The 21898-nt window shown below is 46.6% G+C and overlaps 1 protein-coding gene across 2 annotated transcripts in view; it reads right to left on the reverse strand.

Moving 5' to 3' along the window:
• The window catches only part of FOXK2 (forkhead box K2), a gene marked incomplete at its 5' end in the record, with an annotated part of 68900 nt that extends 54434 nt beyond the window's left edge, over positions 1 to 14466 (reverse strand). For both annotated transcript variants that reach the window (XM_079724795.1, XM_079724794.1), the window contains one exon: positions 14054 to 14466. In XM_079724795.1, coding sequence (XP_079580921.1) covers positions 14054 to 14466 — 413 coding nt within the window. The remainder of the gene's footprint in view (positions 1 to 14053) is intronic.
• Positions 14467 to 21898: the final 7432 nt, after the last annotated feature.

Genomic DNA, 21898 nt, shown 5'->3' on the forward strand with positions numbered 1-21898 from the left:
CAAAGCCTGGAGCTGAAAAGTATAGTAACTGAAAAAATTCACTACAGGGGGTCCAACAGTATATTTGAGCAGGCAGAAGAATGAATCAGCAAACTTAAAAGATAGGACCACTGAAATGATCAAGTCTGAGGAGCAGAAAGAAAAAAGACTGAACACAGCCCAAAGGACTCAGGGGACATCAACGAGCAGACCAACATACACATTTTGGGAGTCCCAAAAGAATGGCAGAAAATGTCCCAAATCTGATGAAAAGACATGAACCTACAAATCCAAAACACTCAACAAAGTCCAAGTAGGATAAACTCAGAGGTCCCACACTGAAACATTATAATTAAACCATCAAAAGACAAAGAAAGAATCTTGAAAGTAGCAAGAGAGAAATAACATGTTACATACAAGCACTCTCAATAAGGTTAACAGCTGATTTCTTACCAGAGACCACGGAGGCCAGAAGACAGTGGGATGACACTTAAAGTCCTTAAAAAACAAAACAAACAAACAACAAAAAAAAACTGTCAACCTACCAAGAATTATATCCGGCAAAACTGTCCTTCAAAAACAAGGAAGAGGGCTTCCCTGGTGGCGCAGTGGTTGAGAATCTGCCTGCTAATGCAGGGGACACGGGTTCGAGCCCTGGTCTGGGAAGACCCCACATGCCGCGGAGCAATTGGGTCCGTGAGCCACAACTACTGAGCCTGCGTGTCTGGAGCCTGTGCTCCGCAACAAGAGAGGCCGTGATAGTGAGAGGCCCGCGCATCGCGATGAAGAGTGGCCCCCGCTTGCCACAATTAGAGAAAGCCCTCCCACAGAAACGAAGACCCAACCCAGCAAAAATAAATTAATTAATTAATAAAAAAAAAAAAAAAAAAAAAAACAAGGAAGAAATTAAGACATTCCTCAATAAACAAAAGTTGAGTGAGTTTCTTAACACTAGACCTGCCCTACAAGAAAGGTTAGAGGGTGTCCTTCAGGTTTAAATGAAAGACCAGTAAACAGTGACTCAAAGTCATATGAAGAAAAAGAGATTTCCAGTGAAGATAAACACATAAGAAAATATAAAAATTAGTATTGTGACTATGGTTTGTAACTCCACTTTCCTACTTGATTCAAAAAACAAATGCATAAAAATAATCATAAATCTGGGAGTTCCCTGGCAGTCCAGGTTAGGACTCGGCATTTTCACTGCTGTGGCCCTGGGTTCAATGCCTGGTCAGGGAACTAAGATCCTGCAAAACGCAAAACGCAGGAAAAAAAAAAAAAATCTATGTTATTTGGCACATATGTATGAAGATGTAACTTGTGACAAAACATAAAAGGGAGAAAGAGGAACTGTATAGGAGCAGAGTTTTTGTTTTTGAAGTTGATATCAATTCAAAATAGACTGTTTTAAATTTAGGATATTAAATGTAACCCACATGGTAACCATAAAGAAAATATCTTAAAAATACACTCAAAAGGAAATGAGAAGATAATCAAAACAGTTGACTACAAAAAAAATCAACTGAACATTAAAGAAGGCAGTTAGGGAGGAAATGAGGAACCAAAAAACTCTAAGATATAGAAAAGAAAACAAATAGCAAAATGGCAGAGTCCTTCCTTATCAGTAATTACTTTAAATGTAAATGGATTAAACTCTCCAATCAAAATACTTGAGACAAGAAATTTAAGATGTTTTCTTTAGAGAACAAATATTAATATTCATTTAGCAACTCTCCTGCATCAGGCAAAGGCAACCCATACAACAACCCCATGAAGTCGATTCAGTAATATCCATGTTTACAGAAGAGGACCCTGAGGTTAAGAGATTAAATAGCTCAGCCACAGGGGGAGGGGCTCTTGTCTTCCCTTGGCCAAAGTGACATTATGACAGTGTTTCAGTAGCCTGATGAGCATACTGTGCCTGCCTTAGTCATTCTCAGCCCACCCTCAACCTTTCCTACGTGGAGAGGTTTGTGGAGAATAACAGAGAGGGGAGTAACAAGCAACCTCTGGGATGTGATTCTTAAGTGAAGCCCCTGGAAAGCTGCCCTCCAAAGAACAGAAAGGAGACCCAGGCTGATCCAGAGCTAGCTAGGGTTACTGGACACCAGGAGGTGAGGGATGCTCAACCAGCCTTCTCAGTTGAGCTCCACCTCAACCTACAGACAATGCAATGACTCACAGAGGCTTGGTCAGATGCCCAAAGTTAATCTGCAGCCAAGCCAGGATGCTGTTCCAACAGCATGAAGTGTCCTCCAACAACTATAACCAAGGCTTGGCGCACTACTTTAACAAATAATGGCATAAGTATACAAGCCAGTCACAAATAAAAGCGGTCAAATAATCGTCATTCCCAAAATACTAAAATCACTTTAAAAATTATTTATAGGGACTTCCCTGGTGGTCCAGTGGTTAAGACTCTGCTCTACCAGTGCAGGGGGCCCAGGTTCCATCCCTGGTCAGGGAACTAGATCCCACATGCCACAACTAAAAGACCCTGCGTGCCCGCAACTAAAAGATCCTGCATACCGCAACAAAGATCTCGCACCCGGCAACAAAGATCCTGCGTGCCACAACTAAAACCAAGAAATAAATAAATAAATATTTTAAAAAATTATTTATGAAAGTAAAGCTCTTCCCATTAGAGATACACAGGAAAAGAAACCCTAAACATTGAATGCCTGGTTACTAGGAACCCACAGATGTTATAAAGAACTAGATATTTTTCAAAACTGTGACTAACATAAATTTGCATCAACAAGAAAATGAACACTCTGAAAGAAAACTTTTAAGAGAGAACAAAATAAAAGGTCAATGGAAAATAAAGTATAACTTTCAGAGGTGGGGCAAGAGTGGGGGTTAGAGCTGGACCACCTCATTAGGACAAGGACATGCTCTGGACTGGGCAATCCCAGAAGGATCTCCCCAGACCTCTGCGAAAGTCCTAAGCCAGAAGAACCACTAGGAGCCTGGCCCTCCTCCAGCCTAAGGCATGAGGCCATAGGAGCCAGGATCCGTGCACCTGCTCTGTGGGAGAAGTGAAGACATATTTGCAGGGACGTGGGCAAGACTAGATCCACCTTGTCTAGCATAGAGCAACACTGAAGAAAAGAAAACTGCATGGTCTGACTTGCTCCTGGAACAGGTCTACAGAAGTTACCCTGCAGCATGACAACCGTTATATGATCAATGCACATCAGCAAGGACATTTTTATTCAACTACAGGAAATTCTGTCCACGTGTATCCAGGCTTCCCCTGACCCCCTCCATTTATCAATCAACTTTAACTTTAAAAAACATATATGTAAAACCAAAAAGCCCACTTAGGATGGTCCACCATCAATATAAACAAGAAGACAGTGCAGGGAATTGGAGAATCAAAGAGTGAATTTAATTTTATTTATAACTGTTCTAAACTGTTTCCTTTGGTGCAGTATCTATCAAACACTAACCTTGCAGCCTACAAACAAATTCACCAACAGACACTTGAGTCCTTATCATGTTCCTGGCACTACTCAAGGTCACAGGCCACAGTCCCAGTAAGTGTACAACCTGAGGATGAATGAGCCCAGCCCACAGAACACTTGAGTGCCAAGGTACAGGATATGAGCAGTGTTTAAAACACGTGTGGGCAAGTCCAGAAGGAGACTAGGCAAAGTGGGAACACAAGACTCAAGGAGGAACCAGAATGGACAGTTTACATTTAAACCACATCTTCCTCCACCCAGCTCAAACAGCTGTAAAACTGATGCTCATAAACCTAACATCCTCCAAAAGTTTAGAAGTGGCAAAAAAACATAGTATTTTTAATACATCACTTATGCACTCAAAATGCTATTACAGTCTGAAAAAGACCAGAAAAACACAACAGTCTCCAATCTACTTGTTTAGGGTTTTCTGTATCCCATCTGTTCAAGAGTCAAAAGATGAGTTTCATACTGCCGATTACTGGTGACTAAATACTACGAGAAAATGGCATCTGACAGCAGTCTTTCACAGTGTGGTTGTAGTGACACTAATTCACACTCCCTCACACCATCAGTTCATTTTCCAGGAGAACCAAGACCACAAAAAACTGGAACAACTCCACTAAGACAACTCAATGTTCTTCTCATTAACTGTAAATGCTTGTAAAGTAATGTGACCAACCTAACTAAAGCCACTGGATATGCCTGAGCGCACGTATTCCAAGGGGGAGAACATCAGGCTACTCCCTAAAGTACTAAGGCCAATCTTCTTACAACCCAGGTTAAGATTTAGGATCACTTCCTGTGAGCGTCCTTCCAAAGCTGCAAAGAGAATGATTCTATGCCAGGCCTCTCCACCTCAGGCTTTGTTTCAGAAAGGCACCTGCCACTGAATTAGAAACAAATGTTTTGGTACTTTAAAGGTTTTAAATAGGTACCATTTGTAAAGTATTAAAATTCACCATCTATGGGGCTAAGAATAACATCCCACTGTTACTGACTGCTAAGATCACTGTGCTCCAGGGGTCTCCACCGTCCTACCACTGATGCTTGGGGCAGGATCATCCTCTGTTGTGGGGGGCTGTTCTGTGCATCGCATTATTTTTGGCAGCATCCCTGGTCCCAGCCCACTAGATGCCAGTTGCACCCCCTCCCAATTGTACCAACCTAACCTGTCTCCAGAGGCTGCCGAATATCCTGGGGAAGGGAAGGGGACCCCAGTGAGAACCACTGTTGTACTCTGATACCTTTCACTGGATAAGATACAGAAGCACCCTGCAAATGACAAACGGCAGCAAAAGCCAAATAATGTCTAAAATCCCTATGGAATTCTCAGCAGGGCACCAAACATATACTCCAGAAACTGAGGCATGCTAGGAAAGGCATCTTCCTACGAGGTGCTTTCTAATCTCCCTGCAGCCATTTCCTGGGGACGACGGCAGTAACACTTTGTCATGGTGCTCAAGCTGCTTCAAATCACAGAAATGGCAATGTGTGCCGCCTTCAATGTGCCCTGGTGTACTGTGTTTCATTAGCAAATTCAAAAAATCCTCATTATAAACTAGGACCAGGGATTTCCCTGGTGGCACAGTGGTTAAGAATCTGCCTGCCGGGCTTCCCTGGTGGCGCAGTGGTTGGGAGTCCGCCTGCTGATGCAGGGGACGCAGGTTCCTGCCCCGGTCCGGGAGGATCCCACATGCCACGGAGCGGCTGGGCCCGTGGGCCATGGCTGCTGAGCCTGCGCGTCCGGAGCCTGTGCTCCGCAGTGGGAGAGGCCACAACAGTGAGAGGCCCGCGTACCGAAAAAAAAAAAGGAATCCACCTGCCAATGCAGGGAACATGGTCTTCGAGCCCTGCTCCGGGAAGATTCCACATGCGGCAGAGCAACGAAGCCCATGCACCAAAACTACTGAGCCTGCGCTCTAGAGCCCGTGAGGCACAACTACTGAGCCTGTGTGCCACAACTACTGAGCCTGCACGCCTAGAGCTGGTGCTCCACAACAAGAGAAGCCACTGTAACAAGAAGCCCGTGCACTGCAACGAAGAGTAGCATCCGCTCACCACAACTAGAGAAAGCCCACGCACAGCAACGAAGACCCAACACAGCCAAAAATAAATTTATTTTAAAAAAAAACTAGGACCAGAAGTGTGGGAGCTTACTTACTGTATTATCGTTAAGATATTGTAAACTCTCCAAAACCCAGACATAAAAGAAAACATGAGCTACACAAAAATGTTAAACAGATAAGAATACTATCCAAAATGCTAATTGCTTTGGTTAAAAGCTTCCTTATTTTAGAAATCCTCTTTTCTTCATTTAAAACACAAAAAACCTTTCTCCTCAGCAAAGCAAGAATCGTTGAATTTTCAGTGGAAAAACTTGCTACTGTCACTGAGGCTGTTGCACCGTCTTGTGGAATATTTCCACCAATTATGCATGAAGCTATGCTGTGCTTCTGCAACTGTGTATCTAAATGAGACCTGCTGATGAACAGGGAACCAATAAATGAGGGAGCCACACCTGACTAGAATCCTGTCACTAAATGATCAACATTTGAGAATATTCAAGTAACAGTAATGTCCTAAATCAGCAGCCAACAGGCACATGTATGTTATTTTTTTTAAGATTTTTTTGATGTGGACCATTTTTTAAGTATTGAATGTTACAATATTGCTTCTGTTTTATGTTTTGGTTTTTTGGCCGTGAGGCATGTGGGATCTTAGCTCCCTGACCAAGGATTGAACCTGCACTCCCTCATTGGAAGGTGAAGTCTTAAACCACTGGACTGCAGGGAAGTCCCTGCACATGTATATTATATATGTACCAAGTGATGATGGATCTGTGCCATTACCAGGGGGTACAAAAACATATAGGACCTGGTCCCCACCTTGGAGGACCAGCAGGGGAGAAAGTCAAACAAGAAGACAAGTTCCAGCTCAAGGTGATGAGGAGGGAACGTTCTGCCTCACCCAGCTTGACAGCGGAAAGTGTTGCTGACAGGCTAGTCCCAAGAACGGGCTCCATGACCTACCCCTCCTAGGGGGTCCACAGCACTTTGAATGTCTGAAAAGCACACGGCTGACATTCGAGGCCTGCAGGGGAGCCCAGCTTCAGGTCCTCACTGCCTCTAAGAAAAAGACCATGGCCCAAGTTTCAAAAGTATATGTGGGAACTTCCCTGGTGGCACAGTGGTTAAGAATCCACCTGCCAATGCAGGGGACACGGGTTCAAGCCCTGGTCCGGGAAGATCCCACATGCCGCGGAGCAACTAAGCCCGTGTGCCACAACTACTGAGCCTGCGCTTTAGCGCCCACATGTTGCAACTACTGAAGCCCGTGCGCCTCGAGCCCGTGCCCCGCAACAAGAGAAGCCACTGCAATGAGAAGCCCGCACACCGCAACGAAGAGTAGCCCCCGCTTGCTGCAACTAGAGAAAGCCTGTGCGAAGCAACGAAGACCCAACACAGACAAACATACATACATACATACGTACATACATAAATACATAAAAAAAAATTTTTAAGTAAAACATGCTTTGTGGGACTTCCCTGGTGGCGCAGTGGATTAAGACTCCACGCTCCCAATGCAGGGGGCCCGGGTTCGACCCTTGGTCAGGGAACTAGATCCCACACGCATGCCACAACTAAGAGTTTGCATGCTGCAACTGAGGAGCTGGCAAGCCGCAACTAAGGAGCCCACCTGCCTCAACTAACACCCGGCGCAACTAAATAAATAAATGAGAAATAATTTCTTTAAATAAGTGTATGTGGGGGCTCCCCTGGTGGCACAGTGGTTGAGAGTCTGATGCGCGGGACGTGGGTTCGTGCCCCGGTCCGGGAGGATCCCACATGCCGCGGAGCTGCTGAGCCCGTGAGCCATGGCAGCTGAGCCTGCGCATCCGGAGCCTGTGCTCCGCAGCGGGAGAGGCCACAGCAGTGAGAGGCCCGCGTACCACCAAAAAAAAAAAAAAAAAAGGGTATGCGGTTCGTTACACTTCAATAAAAAAGGCAGTTTTAAAAAGAAAAACAGTATACTGTAAATTGCAAAGTTCTTCGACTGGACAGAGAAGCCATCCTTCATTTACAAAATGAGTTTGGCCAATAGCATTAACGAACAAGAATCCTTCAAATCAGACGTCAAACAGGACATGACTTTTAACCAGTTCCTTTTCCTGACTTTACCCCCAAGGCAGAGCCACTTTTCCTTTCCCCCTGAAACGGGGAAGGTTTGTGGTGAAGCCAACGTACTGGAGTGGAGGAGAACCAGAAAGGAGGCTCTGGGAGAGAGGGCACCCCCAGACAGACCTCTCGTGGCCTAGCGTGCTGGACGACACCATCCACGTCCCATGGCCTGGCTTTATCCTCAGGTCCTGGCAGAGAAAAGACAACTTTTCCTGGCTGAAGAAATTTCAAACTTCGCTCACTACTCCCAGAGGCTCTTGATCAATTTACTGCACACACGTGTGCATGTGTGTGGAGCTATGAGCAAGTTGCAGAGTGCTGGCCCCTTGAGGACATTTTCACCCCCATGTCATATTTTCCGTCACGTTAGATCTCCATAGGCCCCTCCACACCAGGACACTGTGATAGATAAAATACAAGCGGCCCCTGATGTCTAGCAAGGGCAAGGGCACAGGCATGGTGCTAACCGTGCCACACAGTGTCAGTTATTATCCCTGTTAAAAGTGAGAGAACTAAAACTCAGACAGGTTAAGCGGCAGGGCTGGAATTTGACTGCAGTCTGTCCAGCCCCAGAGCCCATCCGTGCCTTCTCCTGATACAGTTAGCTGGCACACAAATGACCACTACAGGTGACAGGTCCCACCATGTAGGCTTGTTCTCAAACTCTGTTAGAAATTAAAATTATTTTAAATCTAACCATCTTAAACTATTCCTTAAATAAACATTAAAATGAATACACTGAGCTTTACCACTAGAAGAACTACTAAACACTAGGTAAAGTACAAGTAAGCTGGTTATTGGGTTATTTTTAACTTAGTAAAGTAACAATTATGCTAATGTAGCTGCACTGTGTTCCAAATGTCTACAAATCAGTGATAATAAAAATATATTTCAATTTGCCAAATGAATATACATTGTAGCTTTAAAAAAATACATAGTGGTCATTAAAAGCAATTAATTTATAAACTGAGCACTTTCCGAAGTATAAAGCACCTCCGCTCCTCTGCTATGGATCTGCCATTACATGTCGCCCACTTCTGGGTCCTGGACTCCAGCCATCCTAGACCCCAGATCTTAGCTCTGCCTACAAGCTTGTCAGAGTCTCAGGTCATAAAATGAAGGTGTTTCAGCCAACCCTGCAGCCCTGAAACAAAAAAACATGCCAGGCCTCACTAGTGGCTCTGCTTAGGTCTTCTAAGAAGACACACTCGGGACTTCCCTGGTGGCACGGTGGTTAAGATTCCGCCTGCCAACGTAGGGGACACAGGTTCGAGCCCTGGTCCGGGAAGATCCCACATGCCATGGAGCAACTAAGCCCGTGCACCACAACTACTGAGCCCATGTGCCACAACTACTGAAGCCCATGCGCCTAGAGCCCGTGCTCCACAAGAGAAGCCACCACAATGAGAAGCCCGCACACCACAACAAAGAACAGCCCCCACTCTCCAAAACTAGAGAAAGTCCGCACACAGCAACAAAGACCCAACGCAGCGTTAAATAAATAAATAAAAGAAGAAGACACCCTCATTTTGGTGGGAATGCAAACTGGTACAGCCACTATGGAGAACAGTATGGAGGTTCCTTTAAAAACTGAAAATAGAGCTACCATATGAACTAGCAATCCCAGTCCTGGGCATATATCCGGAGAAAACCATAATTCGAAAAAATACATGCACCCCAGTGTTCACTGTAGCACTATTCACAATAGCCAGGACATGGAAGCAACCTAAATGTCCATCAACAGAGGAATGGATAAAGAAGATGTGGTACATATATACAATGGAATATTACTCAGCCATAAAAGAAGAACAAAATAATGCCATTTGCAGCAACATGGATGGACCTAGAGATTCTCATACTGAGCGAAGCAAGTCAGACAGAGGAAGACAAATATCATATGATATTGCTTATACGTGGAATCTAAAAGAAGGCTACAAATGAACTTATCTACAAAACCTGAATAGAGTTACAGATGTAGAAAATAAACTTATGGTTATGGTGGGGGGTGTAAGGGTAGGGGAGGGATAAATTGGAAGACTGGGATTGACACATACACACGACTATATATAAAATAGATAACTAATAAAGACCTGCTGTATAGCACAGGAAGCTCTTACTCAATACTCTGTAATGGCCTATATTAGGAAAAGAATCTAAGAAAGAGTGGATATATGTAATTGTATAACAGGTTCACTTTGCTGCAACTAACAAAACATTGTAAATCAATTGTACCCCAATAAAAAATTTAAAAAAAGAAGACACCCTCATTTTATCATCTCGTACTGGGAACTCTATCCTCCACACCTCATCTGTGTCCACTCTTTGGGCCTCAGCTACATGTCTCAGTGGTTCCCCCACCCACTTCACCCTGGTGATCCACATGGTTTCTACTCCTTCTAACCCTAATATCGCCTCTGCCCTCCTTAGAATATCTACCCCCCCACAAACACTTCTTATTACACCCCCACTCCCTCCTCTCTCTCTTCACCCGGGAGTCCCACACCCCATCTCCTTCCTCATCCTCCAAAACATCCTAATCACCAAGTCCATGGCTTCCCACGGAGGGTGACACTGCAGGTCACTGTCCTTTTCCCGAGGCTCTCCTCTCCTGGCACTCCCCTTCTGATTTCCTTCTTCCTGGTACTGGTATTCTCTGGGGAACTTGGTTCTGCCCAATCGCTATTATCCAAGCAGGACCGAGTCACTGTGAGATCCTTCAGTTCTCTTCTTGGAGTCTTTACCTGCGAAGCTCCAGAAGCCATTGTCTGCTCAAGCTTTTTCCTGTCCTCACCTTAGAGGGTGCTACCTGTGATTTAGTGAGAAAGTCTTCAAGTGTGACATTACCAAACTTCATCTGCAAGTTAAAACATGCCACATAAGAAAGAGGAGATGTGCTGTATCACCAACCGATAGGCAGTTAATTCAGCATAGAAACAGGGTCACTTTCTATTTAAACACAACTGCAGTTCCGCATGTTAAATATCTTTGGGCAATAGTAAATTCAACTTGTTCTATTTATGCTTGGCTATTAGATATTTAGGATCTTACTGATCGGAAAATACATCAAATTCACTTGACATTTCAAAGTATAAACAACTGTTAAAGAGTTGTTTATTTTTATTGATAGATTATGCTTAGTTTGCTACCATGGCCACAAGAATAGCAACAGCAGCAAAACCAGACATTCCTGCCCAACAGATCTTCCTGAAACACTTTACTGCTCACTCAGGCGCCAGACCAGGTCCTTAGACAAACAAGGACCCTGTCCTCAAAGAGAACATTCTTCATTCTCTCGTTGACCACTGTCAAAATGCTCCCCCACCAGGCCCAGGCAAACATCATGCTCCACAAACCTGTCCCCAAAGTCCTTTCCAGCCTGAATTCTCTCTCTCCAGTGCCAGGATGCTGGCCCAGCCACACCTGCAAGGTCACTCTACCTGCCCACTTCAGGAACCCAGCCCAGGTGGCCCAGGGTTCCCCCACCTAGACCACTCCACAGACCACCACCCCCCAGTCCGAGTAACACCTGAACCTCCAACAAGTCAGACGCTCCTGGGGAGGAAAAAGTTGCATGTCTGTACACACAGCCCTGCACACTTGGCCAAAAACCAAGGATTTTTGGAAATCACTTGTTTTCTGGAAAACCACACACTATGGCACTCTTGTACATATTCAGCTCAAACTCCCACCCCCCCCCCAACATACACACTCACGCGCCGGCCCTCACTAGGCATGGAACTTACCAACCACCATGGAGAAGGTGCTTGTACTCAGATTTTACCCAAACCATTTAAAATACTCACGACACCAACATACAGGATCACACTCCTCATTTTCCTTTATTCCTCCCAAATTAATACTTTAGTATTTTAATAAAATAGTGAACCATACTTTAAGCCTAAAGTGTTTATATACTCTTCCAAGTTCTCTGTATATCAACTTTTAATACTAACTACAAAATTCAAGTTCATTTTAAAGTTGGAATAAAGTCATTGTTATTCAAATAAGAGACCAACCATAGGCTGTCATATTTTCAATACTCCTCAGTGACTTTTCAATTCAGTAAGCAAGTATGAAACAAACAGTAAGAATACTTATTAACCTCTGGGGACTTCCCTGGTGGTCCAATGGTTAAGACTCCACACTTCCACTGCAGGGGACGTGGGTTCAACCCCTGGTCAGGGAACTAAGATCCCGCACGCATTGGGCGTGGCCAAAAAGAAAAAAAATTTCAACCTCTGCGCAATCACTCTAAGTTACATTTGCTTTTAAACTTTCACAATTTAATTTTTTTTAATGCTAAAAAGAACTTGGAACATAAAACTGAGTTTAATTTCAAGAAAAAGATTTTTAAAACAATTTCTCTGCATTTAGCTAGCACCAATCGTCTTTACACAGTTTTTTTTCCTATAACCTGTATCTATGATCACCCTACACCAACAACTTGGAAACAATGCCTTACAGAAAGAGAGGTGCTGCAAAATCCTAACTGTTATCCACTCATCTCACAGTGTAAAAATGCCAAAACCCCTTCCATGAAAAAAACCACTCCCCTCTGTCAGTATGGGCAGAGGTTCCCAGGCCCAGAAGTCCAGGGCTGGTGGTAGCCTTGGTGGCCCAGGGATTCTTCACTGTGCACTAGCTGGAGATGAAGGCCAGAGACCCCGCATCTACCCATCACCTTTTTTTTTTTAAGATATTTTATTTTTATTTTTTGTTTGTTTTTTGTTGTTGTTGGTTTTCTTTTTTTTTGGCCCTGCCACGTGGCACGTGGGCTCTTAGCTCCCCAGGATCAAACCCGCACCCCCTGCACTGGAAGCGTGGAGTCTTAACCCCTGGGCTACCAGGGAAGTCCCCCCATGGCCCTTCTTACTCATCTCCTCTGAAAGCCTCACTCCACTCCTCAAAAGTCTGAATTCTGCTCCCTCGCAGAAAAATCAATTTATTTCCGTGTTTGGTATGTCAACGCAAATGGTTTTGGCTGAATGGTTAATAACAGAATTTTCTTTAAAAACCTCAAAGTTCTCAGAGTAAAAATATAATACCCTTTGCTGTGATGCCAAGTTATTTGTAAACAACAAGCCATCAAATTAAAAAGCTGCCATCAGGTCCCTACTATCGATTTTATGCAATTTATAGTACAAATACACACAAACAGCGTTCTGGTTTGAAAAATAACATTCTTTGAAACGCTCCCATCTAGATTTAAGGAACTAGCTGGTGCAGCTTTCCAGGCTAAACAGTAACACAGTACCCACATACAAAAGTGAACAAATAAAGAAAAGCAAGAGCTCTTATCACCATCTCCAACAACTGAAAGCAGTCAAAAATTCCAGTTTGTGGAGAAAGGTTCTACTTGAAATAATCTAGAAAGCCCCTGAGGAATAATTAGCATTTCCTAGAGAGCAATTTTGTTTTTCAAGCAGACTAAATGATAACTTCACAAAACCATAGAACCAAGCTGAACTGCTTTGTAGCAGGATTGACAGTTCCTCAAGAAGCTCACTTAATTATACTCTATAACACCTTATAAAAATTTCTAAATAATTGATTTTTTAAAAAGTTATGTTGAAAGTACCTAGTTTTCCAAAATTTTAAGGTTCAGAGCACAGATTTAAAAATCCATCATGCTTCAAGAACTTTCAATTTTTAGGCTACAAAAAACACAATGAGAAAAAGAAATCCTTGCAGCTTAAAAAACACACGCTTGAAATAATACACTACGGAAAACGTGTAGAACAAAAAGAAAGTAACAGATAACCCAACAGCAGTTAAGAAGACACAGATTTTTGTTTTGGGCAGTTCCACCAACCAGAGTTTTACATTTCTATTCCACACTACCTACATGCTAGTTACGAAAAATATATGCGAACTCCCAGAACGCACAGAGTACCCCAAAAAACCTCAGCCCACGTGGACAGCTGCCTGAGCCTCCAGCTTCAGCTTTGGATAAGTGAGGATGGGGGGTCGCGGGCAGGAATTGTAGTCTGTGTTCTGGTCGTGGGTATGGTGGATGAGGTCGGGACATTGGGGTCATGGACTGGGATCCGGTCGGGATGATGGGATCTGGGTCTGGTTCTGGTCGTAGAAAGAACGAACCCAGATGTCGGGATCTAGATCCTGGTTGGGAAGATGGACAAGGGCTTGGGGTCGGAATGGGGCTCCGAGTCTGGGTCCTGACTGTGCCCTACTCGTGGCTAGGTCCAGGCGGGGATCGCTGGCCGGGGGCTAGGTCCTGTAGGGGGGGGCAGCAGATCCCGGGGGGTGGTCAGGACCCAAATCTGGGTCCTCCTGGTCGTAGGTGGGGGTAGGGGGTCGTGGATCGCGAGTCGGTGGTCCAGGTCGGGGTAGAGGTCGTGGTCGGGGTTCGGGTCCCGCCGGCCAGGCCGCCCCCCCGCCCGCCCCCCCGGCCCGGGCCCCACTCACACGCGCGGCAGCTGCAGTGGCGGCGCCCCGCGCCTTTGGAACACGCCGTCCACGAACACGCCATTCTTGCCGAGGCAGCGCAGGTAGAAGTCGCCGCCCGCGTCGGGCCCGGGCTGCGCCGACGGCTCCGGGGCCGCCCCGCCATGGCCGCCGCCGCCCGGGGGCGTGAAGATCTCGAGGTGGCGCCGCGAGATGAAGCTCGAGTGGCCCATGCTCACGTCCACCGAGCCCTGCGACGAGTTGCGCCCGATGGTCACCGAACGCTTCTTCATCAGGTACTCGAACTCGCGGCCCTCGAGGCGCGCCACGGCCCAGCCGCCCGGCGGGGACCCGCCGCCCGCGCCCCCGCCGCCCCCGGCGCCGCCGCCCGCGGGAGGCCCGCCCGCGCCCGGGAGCGCCGCGGCCGCCGCCATGGGCCTGCGAGGGCCCGGGCCGCCTTCCGCCGCCGCCACGGAGCTGAGGGCCGAGCGAGGCCGCCGGCCGGCGAGCGACGAGCGGCGGCGAGGGGCGGGACACGCGCGGCGCGCCGCGGGCCGGCGCCGGGCCCGTGACTGACGGCGGCACCCGCCTATAGCTGCGGTGCACGGCAGTGGGGCTACCAGAGGCTGGTCAATGGCGAGGCACGCCGGCCGTGCGTCGGCACGTCGGCCGCGGCGCCCGACGCAGGCGCGGCTTCTGGCGGCCTAGAAAACCTGGTACGGAGCAGGGCGGCCGTGGAGCCGCCGAGCCGACGCACGGCACCGCGCCGAGCGGGGAACCAGGACGGGGCGGGGGCCGGGCCGGGCCGGGCCAGGCCGGGGTCAAGGTCGGCGGGGGCAGGGGGCGGGGGCGGGTGCCCGCACACTCCGCACCGGCCCCGTGCTTTGCCGCTGCCGTCACGCGCGCATTCTCAAGCGTGGCTGGAGCCTGCCTCGTGTTAGCAGCCGAAATCCACGCGTTTCCACGGTTGTAGTGGCTGTGAGACCCCACCGCGAGTGTCTGCGGGCTGGCGAGGAGGGAGAGGAGAGTGGGGAGAGTCCGTGAGGAGGGTCCACGGGGCAGGGGGAGGGTCCTCCGGGAGAAGAGTGGGGAGGGCCCGCTGGGAGGGTCCAGGGGAGCGTGGGGAGGGGGCGAGGGGAGGGGCGCGGGAGCGCGGGCCAGCGTCCCGACGCCGTGGGACTGGAGTGAGCGGGAAGCTTCGAGGGCCGCAGGCAGGTCGGGCTCCGGTGGCAGATCCCGGCACTTGGTCTCTGTGTAAAAACCCATTCTAAAGAAATGGAAATTGACGTGCCCCTCCGAATGCGACATCTGCCTGTCTCATTTGCCATAGATGTGTTTGCGGTTATAGTACAAAACCCCAGGGGTTAACACTGCTTTGAACCATAAGCGTGGTGTTGAGACGAGAATGTAAGTATTGGGTTTGGCCAGTGAGTTCGTTCGGGTTGTGCATACAGGAAAACCCGAACGAACTTTTTGGCCAACCCATAATAAGTGGGGAACCTTTCATTTTCAAACAAAACACAGTCGATCAAAAGAAAGAGCATCCCATCAAGTATAACTGATGTTTTCAAACCAGTTGTCAAAGTGACCAGTGTGTTGTCCCGAGGTCCTGGTGCTTTGGTGGGGGACAACCACCACTCTGCCTGGCATTCGGAAGCTTCCTTGTGATAAAGTAACTGACCGTGTTCAGAGTATGTGCTGTGTGCTGTTGAACTTACGTAAGGCCGCTCACTAGAAACGTTCACTTGCTTTTCACATTTTTTCGACAACAGAGAGTGTCCACCGCATGCAGGGAACCCAGGCCTATAGGTATGAAGAGGATGAGTTTGTCCCATTGAACTGATGTGTCTCAGCAATGTCCCTCCTATGTAGACACAAGGCCCCTTGATGAAACAATGCCAGGCAAGTGGATATGGTAACAACCACACGGTTCTGAGAAGGAAACAGGTCACCGACACTGGGATAGTCAGAAAAGGCTCCAGAGAAGAGGGGGCTTGTACCGGCCCTTCCATCCATTCCGAGTGCTCAGTAAGCACCCGTTGTATACCAGTCACAGGCCAGGGTTGGACAGAGAGCAGTGAGCAGACCCGGCAGCCACGTCCCATCAGCACATGTGAAAGAAGGGGCCAAAAGGAAGCAGCACGCACGATCCATTGAGACAGAGGAAGAGCACCAGGAGATGCTCTCGGGGTTCAGCAGCATCGCTGCTCTTTACATGGAGCAGCTGAAGGCGGAGATGTGGAGGAGACACACCCCACCCAAAGGGCTTATAAACCTTTGTTCTGTCATCCGGGGGTGTGTCCATGCTGGACACAGGTGCAGGAAGAGAGCAAGACCACGGGGCACCTGCCTGGTGGGGCACCTGCCTGCTGGTGCTTACGGAGGACCCACAGTGCACATGTGAACACATGTAGGCACAGCCAAGGAGCAGCACATAGAGCAGACTGAGAGGTCTGAGAGGCGGGCAGGAGGGCCAGAGGAGGAGGATACCTCTGACCTGAGGCTTGAAGGACATGAGCCAGGGCCACAGTGACCTCTGGGCAAAGAGCAAGGGCAGTGGCCCAGAGGCAGGAGTACTATATGCTCCGTGTGTCAGGGGCGGGGTCGGGGGGCCCTGCATGAGGGTAGAGACAGCCAGAGAGCAATTCAGAGGCTGCTGCTCCATGGGGGCCCTCAGCACCTGAGATGGGAAACCACTGGGCATTTCAAGCAATGAGCAACATGATCCAATTTAACTTTTACAAAGATCAACCTTTCTGCTGTGTGGGACAAAACTGAAAACAGGGAGGCCCATTTGTGTCTCTTACAATGATTCAGGCTACAGAAAAGGGTAGTTGGACTCACAATCCTCAAAGCTTTTTGCGTAAGTACCCAACAAACTAGTTTTGTGAAAATTTGTAAGCTTACATATTTAAGATAATAGCAAAAATTTCCATCATGTTTAAATAGTTGCAATAGATACAATTTCCCAAATATTAGAAATACTGCCTTTTAAAATAAAATCATGGAGACTTCCCTGGTGGTCCAGTGGTTAAGACTCTGTGCTTCTACTGCAGGGGGCACAGGTTCGATCCCTGGTTGGGGAACTAAGATCCCGTAGGCCGCACAGTGCAGCCAAAAAAATTTTTTTTTAATTTTATTTATTTATTTTTGGCTGTGTTGGGTCTTCGTTTCTGTGAGTGGGCTTTCTCTAGTTGTGGCAAGCGGGAGCCACTCTTCATCGCGGTGTGCCGGCCTCTCACTGTCGCGGCCTCTCTTGTGGAGCACAAGCTCCAAACACGCAGGCTCAGTAGTTGTGGCTCACAGGCCTACTTGCTCCGCGGCATGTGGGATCTTCCCAGACCAGGGCTCGAACCTGTGTCCCCTGCACTGGCAGGCAGATTCTCAACCACTGTGCCACCAGGGAAGCCCCCCCAAAATTTTTTTAATAAAATCATGACATCGTTCCTTAAATGTATCCTGAATGTCACTGTAGTTTGAAACGCACTGTCGTATGTTTTATAAACATATATATAATTCCTTGGCTAACAGTCAGGAGTTGTATTAAATCCTCTTTTCCTAAACTCAAATCCCCCTGCAATTTTAGTTCTAAATACAGTAAGTGTCTATACTTGAACATTATTTATTTATTTATTTATTTATTTATTTTTGGCTGCACTGGGTCTTCGTTGTAGTGCGTGGGCTCTTTGTTGCGGGCTTCTCTCTAGTTGCCACGTGAGGGCTGCTCTCTAGTTGTGGCATGCATGTTTAGTTGCCCCACGGTATGTGGGATCTTAGTTCCCAGACCAGGGATCAAACCCACGTCCCCTGCATTGGAAGGCAGATTCTTAACCACTGGACCACCAGGGAAATCCCTGAACATAATTTATTGATGACCCTATTTTTATGCCTGGAGAGAGAGAGAGATTCATATATACATACATATTTTTAATTTGCAGTTTGCTGTGAATTTGTTGCATGATAAAAATACTTCTCCTGGGGACTTCCCTGGCGGTCCAGTTGTTAAGACTTCACCTTCCAATGCAGGGGGTGCAGGTTTGATCTCTGGTCAGGGAGCTAAGATCCCACATGCCTCGCAGCCAAAAAACCAAAACATAGAACAGAAGCAATATTGTAACAAATTCAATAAAGACTTTAAAAATGGTCCACATCAAAAAAAGTTCAAGTTTTGATTAAGACTAAAGAGTTGAATTATATTGGAGATTTGTCTCAATAATGTCTAAGGCTTTTTTTCCCTGACAAGTAGTCCATATATCCAGTGATGAGAATTACTAGAATGAGGCAGGGTACAGAATCGGTATTATCCCTATTTTTTTCATAAATGTATACACATAAGTAAACAGAACTGGGGGAAGTTTTATTAAAGCAACCTAACTCTTCTTTGAACCTCTTCTGTCTGCAGGTCCTACATGAGAGCTGAACAGAGATTGCAGAGGTCATGCAGGACTGGGAGATGTTGAAGCAAAGAGAAGAGATCTTGGTGCAGCCCAAGCAACCAGCTGGGACACCAGAAAGGCCGCACCCTAGAAAACTGAATACAGCTGAAGAGAGGAAGTTTAAACTCAAAGTCACATCACTAGAAATCATCTGAATCAAAACACAGGGAAAGGGACTTCCCTGGTGGCACAGTGGTTAAGAATCTGCCTGCCAGTGCAGGGGACACAGGTTTGAACCCTGGTCTGGGAAGATCCCACATGCCACGGAGCAACTAAGCCCGTGTGCCACAACTACTGAGCCTACGTGCCATAACTACTGAAGCCCGCATGCCTAGAGCCCGTGCTCTACAACAAGAGAAGCCACCGCAATGAGAAGCACACGCACCGCAATGAAGAGTAGCCCCTGCTCGGCACAACTGGAGAAAGCCCATACACAGCAACAAAGACCCAACACAGCCAAAAATAAATAAACTTATTTAAAAAATGAAAATAAGGAAAAAAGATAACAGAAAAGAGTATTAGAGACCCATGACAAGATCAGAAAGGTCTAATGTACATGAAATTGGACTCTCAAAGGGAAAAAGAAATGGAACAGAAAAAAATTCTTTTTTAAAATTTATTTTTGGATGCATTGGGTCTTCGTTGTTGCACACAGGCTTTCTCTAGTTGCACCAAGTGGGGGCTACTCTTCGTTGCAGTGCGCGGGTTCCTCCTGCAGTGGCTTCTCTTGTTGCAAAGCATGGGCTCTTGGCATGCGGGCTCAGTAGTTGTGGCTCGTGGGCTTAGTTGCTCCATGGCATGTGGGATCTTCCCGGACCAGGGCTCGAACCCACGTCCCCTGCATTGGCAGGCAGATTCTTAACCACTGCACCACCAGGGGAGCCCCTGGGAGCCCCCAGAAGAAATTTTTAAAGAGAGAATGTGTACAGATTTTACAAATTGGTGAGAATATACCAAACCACAGATCCAAAAAGTTTAGCAAAAATAATATATAAAATATATATTAACATACATAATATATATGCCAAAAATACAATAGAGGAGATGAAACAAAATTTTTAAAGTACATGAATAATTTAGTAGAAGGCAAAAGAGAAGGAATAAAGGGCAGATGGGACAAATACACAACAGCAAGGTGGTGGCTTTAAACCCAACCATGTCAATCATTACATTAAATGTAAATGTATAGAAAACTACAATTAGAAGTCGGAGACTTTAGAATTCCCTGGCAGCCCAGTGGTTAGGACTCGGTGCTTTCACTGCTGTGGCCTCAGGTTCAGTCCCTGGTTGGGGAACTAAGATCCGGCAAGTAGAGCAGTGCTGCCAAAAAAGAAAGAAGTTGGAGAATTTAGACTAAAGGGGAAAAAAAAAACCCACCTAACGTAAATGAGTTTACAAAATCCTGAGCAGATATAATAACATAACTGCCTAATGTTCAAAGCAAAAATTGACAGAACCAAAAGGAAAAATAACCCACTAATAGAGTTTGAGATTTCAACACGTTGCTATGTAATTAATGGAACAAGCAGGCAAAAAAGTCAGTCAGGATATAGATTTAAATACTTATTAACTAACTCAGCCAGTTACACTCCATAAAAATGATTATAAACCCTGACCATCAAAACTCTGCAGTGGCCCAGCCACACTGTGTGCCAGCAGAGTAAGAAGGAAGAAGGCACCGGGGAGAAGTCTCAGATTTCCACCCGGGTCTTTCCACTAACTGATGAGTGGTGTGGCCTGGCCCCACCGTCTTGTCCACATTCTCAGTTTCCTCACCTGCAAGGTGAGCCACAGCATGGGCTGCTCTCAGAAGCCTCTTCCAGCTCTAACCCTCCATTCTGAGGAAGCTCTAGGGGCTACCCCAGGATGCTACCCCACTTGAGAACCCTCTTTCTAGAATAAAACAAGATTCAAACAAGGCCTGACACCGCCAGTGTTTATGTTGGGGCTGTCCTGATGGAACCTGCTATCAAAATTGTGATTCAGTTAACAAACTCTTGTGCAGCATTCTCTGCATGCCAGGTACTGCTCTAAGGACTCTGCAGATACTGGCTCAGGCCATCCTCACGATACACCTCTAGTTGATAGATGCTCTGACTGCCCACATATTACTCCTCGGAGGCACAGAGAGGTTGACTAACTTGCCCATGTCAGCACACCAGTCTGTTCTTTATCACTTCACTGGAGAAGCAAAAACAAGGCTTCCTGTGTGCCACTCACAATAAAGAGGGTGAATATTGATGATATAATAATCATGAATTTTGATACTCTTAAGAAACAAAAATTCAGAGTAAACTCCAGCACTGCAACTGGTGTCATTTAACAAAATAATATGAACAACTTGTGATGAGAAGTCCTGTGATCTTGATAATGTAACACCAGGTTTCATAACTTTTCCTAGTAAAAAACCTTCAGAAGTTCATGGTTAGACACCAGATGGAAGCCAGACCCAACAGTCTGTGTTTCCTCCCTGTCCAGCTCCTGCCCAACTTTCCCCATTTCTTCCCACTGCACCCAGGTGGCATGGAGGACCTGTGCCCACCAGCCCTTCAGCTCCACCTGTGCCCAACTCTACCCTGACCACCACCTGCCCGTTGATCCTGCATTCCACCTTTGTTCATCAGCTGCCTGCACTCAGCACTCTCCTCCCACCTATCCAATTCCCTCTCCCTGCACAAAGTATTCCAGTGGTGCAGCAACTCTGCTAGGCTCTCCAGGGCCCCGGACTTCCTAATTGGTGTGTTCTGTGACACTAGTAACATACTGCCTACCTTGCATTGTTACTTACTTCCCATACTGTTACTTTTCACTAGTGTGTGGTGTATATCTTGTCTCCCTGACTCTATTACTGCAAACTTTGAGCTGCCACTCCCAGTGACAGGCATTCAGTGCACAGCTGCCTCAGGAAATCATGCAGCTCTATCCATCTGACTGGGCTGCCAGGTGCTGCTTTCAGCTCTGTCCTTGGCTGTGGGTACCCTATCCATTTTGACAAGATGGAAGCAGCACTTTGAATTGCATGGAAAAAAATGTACTCTGCAGAGAGGAGACAAATATTCTTATTTTGGCCAAGCTTTCAGAGGAAATATAAGGTATGTTCATTAAAACATGGCCCTGCTGGTAACCAGTACTGGAAATTCAAAAGGTATTACCTTGGATAAAAGATAAATTTCACATTTCTGGTTCTCTTTACAGAAAACACAGTTACCACGGAATAAATAAGTCATAGTATCATAAACTTTTTGCTACCCAGGATTCTGAGACGAATGAAATGTTCCATTTGATCACACATCCTCGGCTCTGAGGCAGGAATATGGCTGTTCCTATGTTCCTACCTCAGCATCATAGAGCTGGCAGGTAGTAGGTATTTCATATATTTGTCAAACCATGGAGCTGAATTGAGGCCCACTTGATAAAGAAATCCAAATTT

The sequence above is a fragment of the Hyperoodon ampullatus genome, assembly GCF_949752795.1.
Source record: "Hyperoodon ampullatus genome assembly, chromosome: 19".
NCBI classification, from domain to species: Eukaryota; Metazoa; Chordata; class Mammalia; order Artiodactyla; family Ziphiidae; genus Hyperoodon; species Hyperoodon ampullatus.